We start from the raw sequence: 3439 nt of genomic DNA, 5'->3' as shown, positions 1-3439 counted from the left end.
TATTTATTAATTTTTTTTTATATTATAGAGACTAAATAGTAATTTTTAATTTTTATAATATTTAACTGTTAAAATTACTGGAGAAACTAATTAGTAAATTTTTTTAAAATATGAGAAATATTTTAATATATTTTTTAAAACCGATACATTAACTAATGAGTTTTCTCATGTTATAGAGATCAAATAGTAATTTTATTTATTATAATATAATATACTTTATAAAATAATTTATTATTTACTTTTATGTATAATTATTTATAAAATTATTTATATCCTTATTTAATCATTAAATATCATACTTAAAAAATACTTTAGTTCTTATTTTTATATAAAAATTTATGTTTGTCCTAGTATGTGGTTTATAGTGCCGCTTCACTAATGTAGGAATCCTAATTAGAATACCACTGGCCTTTTCTTCTATATAAACACCAATGCTCCTTTCTCTCTACCAATGATCACATTACCAGAACCCATCTGAAAGAGAGAGTTTTAGAGAGAGAGGGAGAGGCATGCATATTTTCATGTCGATTGCTTCTATTATGATATACATATGCCTCTCTCTCTCTAGCCTTCTCTCTTACCTATTCATCAAGAAGAAAACGAGGGCATCCAAACCAAGAGCTAAGCTTCCTCCTGGTCCTATGGGGTGGCCTTATGTAGGTGAAACTCTAAAACTCTACTCTCAAGACCCAAACGTCTTCTTTGCAACAAAGCAACTAAGGTTCATATTATTTATTAAACCTAATTCTCTTTCTTCTTCAAGAATCCCTTCAAATGTGTTATCAACTTTTCTTCTTGTCTTCTCTTTTCATTTTAGATATGGAGAAATATTCAAAACCCACATACTTGGCTGCCCATGTGTCATGTTGGCTAGCCCTGAAGCTGCAAGGTTCATGCTGGTGACCCATGCTCACTTGTTCAAGCCAACGTACCCTAAAAGCAAAGAAAGGCTAATTGGACCTTCAGCTCTATTTTTTCACCAAGGGGAGTACCACACTCAGCTGAGGAAGCTAGTTAAAGGTTCGTTGTCTCCGGAAACTGTTCGGAAACTAATTCCTGATATCGAATCCATAGCCATGTCTGCCTTGGAATCATGGGCTCATGGCCATACCATCAACACCTTCCATGAGATGAAAAAGGTTTGTTCTTGAACATGCATGTTCATCGCTTGACATGTGGTGTTTGTTTTCCTTCTTAAAAGATGGGGCTGAATTTTTACTGTCCCATCCATTTCCCATTTTTCACAGAATTTTTTTGCTTTTTTGATTGATTCTTAGCTTTTTGTTTGTTTTTTAGTTTTCTGATTTTTGGGTTTCTTTTGATCCTCCACAGCTTTCTTTCCAAGTAGGGATTCTTTCTATCTTTGGTGTCTTAGACAGCAACTACAGAGAGAAGCTAAATGAGAATTACCACATCATGAATAAAGGTTACAATTGTTTTCCGACAAAGATTCCTGGAACTGCCTATCAAAAAGCTCTTTTGGTAAGAGATATTATAGTCCCTTAGTTTCATAACAAAGCACAAGTCAATGGTGTTTTATGAAGTAATATTTCAAGTAATTGTTTTCTTTCTCTGTGTATTAAAGGCAAGGAAAAGACTCAATCAAATTGTGGGTGAGATCATCTGTGAAAGAAAGGAGAAAAAAATGGCAGAGAAGGATCTGTTGGGTCGTCTTCTCAAGTTCAAAGATGAGAATGGGCAAATTTTAACTGAAGATCAGATTGCTGATAACATTATAGGAGTGCTTTTTGCAGCTCACGACACTACTGCTGCTGCTCTAACATGGATTTTAAAGTACCTCCATGAAAACCGGACACTCCTCGAAGCTGTTAAGGTGAGAAATTCACCTAACAAGGACAACTTAAGAAATTATCATCTTGTTAATAAAACCAAGATTATTTACATATTACAGGCTGAGCAAATGGCAATACGAGAAGCAAATATCAGAGGAAATAAATCCTTGACATGGACACAGACAAGGAATATGCCACTTACGTTTAGGGTACGTAAAACACTGTGATTTACAAGTAAAATAACAGTGTTTCAGAATTATTTAACTTAGATCAGTAATTTAGGCTTAATTCTCTTTGCAAAAAGTAGAAAATATTTTCTAAAAAAATTGTTTTATAAGAAATATTTTCCATTATGTAATCATAATTTTAGATAACAAACTCTAATATTTGAAGCTGCAGGTTGTATTAGAGAGTTTAAGAATGGCGAGCATTATAGCTTTCGTGTACCGGGAAGCAATAATTGACGTTCAGTATAAGGGTAAGATCATCATCTAGAAGATTCTGCCTTTATTAGCATTCAAAGAGGGCCCTCACAATTAATTTTTTTATTTTATTTTTATAAAATAATAATAATAATTATATTATTATTATTATTATTATTATTATTATTATTATAGGATATCTAATACCCAAAGGGTGGAAGGTGATGCCACTGCTCAGGAACATTCATCACAATTCAGAATTCTTTCCTCATCCTCACATTTTTGACCCATCAAGATTTGAGGTATGCAATAAAAGAAAATAAATCTTTAAAGGCACAATATTATATGAAATAACAAAAAAAAATATATTTTTTTAAATATGGATTGTGGGTAAATGGTGGGATGTTTAGGTTTCTCCAAAACCCAACACCTTCATGCCCTTTGGCAATGGATCTCATGCTTGCCCAGGCAACGAACTTGCCAAGCTGGAGATGCTTAGCTTAATCCATCATCTAATAACCAAATTCAGGTACAAGCGTAAATTATAAAAATTCAACTGGATTGATTTCTTTTTAAATACTTTTTTTTTAGAATAAAAAATTATTTAATTATTTTTTTATAAAATGAATTATGTGAAAAGAAGCAATTTTTGGATTTGAACGGTGTGACAATGATGACAGGTGGGAAGTAGTGGGATCAGTCGATGGGATTCAATATGGGCCATTCCCAGTGCCTCAACAGGGACTACCAGCCAGATTTTGGCCAGAAGCAACCAGCCTGTAGGAAGATTAGAATTAGATTAGTGCCTCATCACAATTTTTTATTACTACTCTTCTGGCCCCATTGTTTTTCTACTGCTTGTAATTGTAATCTTTACCATTTTTGGACATATGTGTGTAATAAAAATAAATATATAATTTTCATAAACAGGAAAAATTATGAATTTGAAGTACGGAGTTTCATACTAGAATTCTGTATAAAAGTATTTAAAATAAATTATTTATAAAAAAATAATAATAAATTAGAAACTAAAATATTTATTATTAAAATAGTAGAGATTAAACTATGAATTTTAATAAATCTTATAGATTATATCATAAATTATCTTAATAAATTTATATTTGAAAAAATATTTTAAAAATGTTATAAATTGAATCAGCTTCACTTGCAACTCTAATGGTACCAAAAATGCTACGTGTTAAGTGATTGATGGAGTGAACCTCC

General features: G+C 31.5%; 1 protein-coding gene across 5 annotated transcripts; it reads left to right on the top strand.

Annotated features, from left to right (window-relative positions):
* Positions 1-443: 443 nt before the first annotated feature.
* LOC110624640 (abscisic acid 8'-hydroxylase 4) lies at positions 444-3137 on the top strand. 5 transcript variants are annotated; one of them, XM_043960820.1, is made up of 9 exons: positions 444-660; positions 818-1139; positions 1333-1482; positions 1586-1834; positions 1913-2002; positions 2187-2271; positions 2411-2517; positions 2626-2744; positions 2896-3137. In XM_043960820.1, exons 2-9 carry the CDS (start codon positions 864-866, stop codon positions 2996-2998), a joined length of 1179 nt encoding a protein of 392 aa, XP_043816755.1. In that variant the 5' UTR covers positions 444-660; positions 818-863; the 3' UTR covers positions 2999-3137. The 5 variants fall into 5 exon arrangements, with proteins under 5 accessions (XP_043816755.1, XP_021625548.1, XP_021625547.1 ...); XM_021769856.2 differs by having other exon boundaries at positions 444-721; positions 2193-2271; XM_021769855.2 differs by having other exon boundaries at positions 444-721.
* Positions 3138-3439: the final 302 nt, after the last annotated feature.

This window comes from Manihot esculenta, chromosome 10 (assembly GCF_001659605.2).
Source record: "Manihot esculenta cultivar AM560-2 chromosome 10, M.esculenta_v8, whole genome shotgun sequence".
NCBI classification, from domain to species: Eukaryota; Viridiplantae; Streptophyta; class Magnoliopsida; order Malpighiales; family Euphorbiaceae; genus Manihot; species Manihot esculenta.
This window is presented reverse-complemented; position numbering and strand designations above follow the sequence as displayed.

What these genes read in the sequence shown, in the direction of transcription:
- LOC110624640 (XM_021769855.2), top strand. Translation starts at nt 510, where the DNA reads ATGCATATTTTCATGTCGATTGCTTCTATTATGATATACATATGCCTC. An exon ending in TTTGCAACAAAGCAACTAAG is followed by an intron (nt 722 to 817) that starts GTTCATATTATT and finishes TTTTCATTTTAG; the next exon opens with ATATGGAGAAATATTCAAAA. An exon ending in AATTGACGTTCAGTATAAGG is followed by an intron (nt 2,272 to 2,410) that starts GTAAGATCATCA and finishes TTATTATTATAG; the next exon opens with GATATCTAATACCCAAAGGG.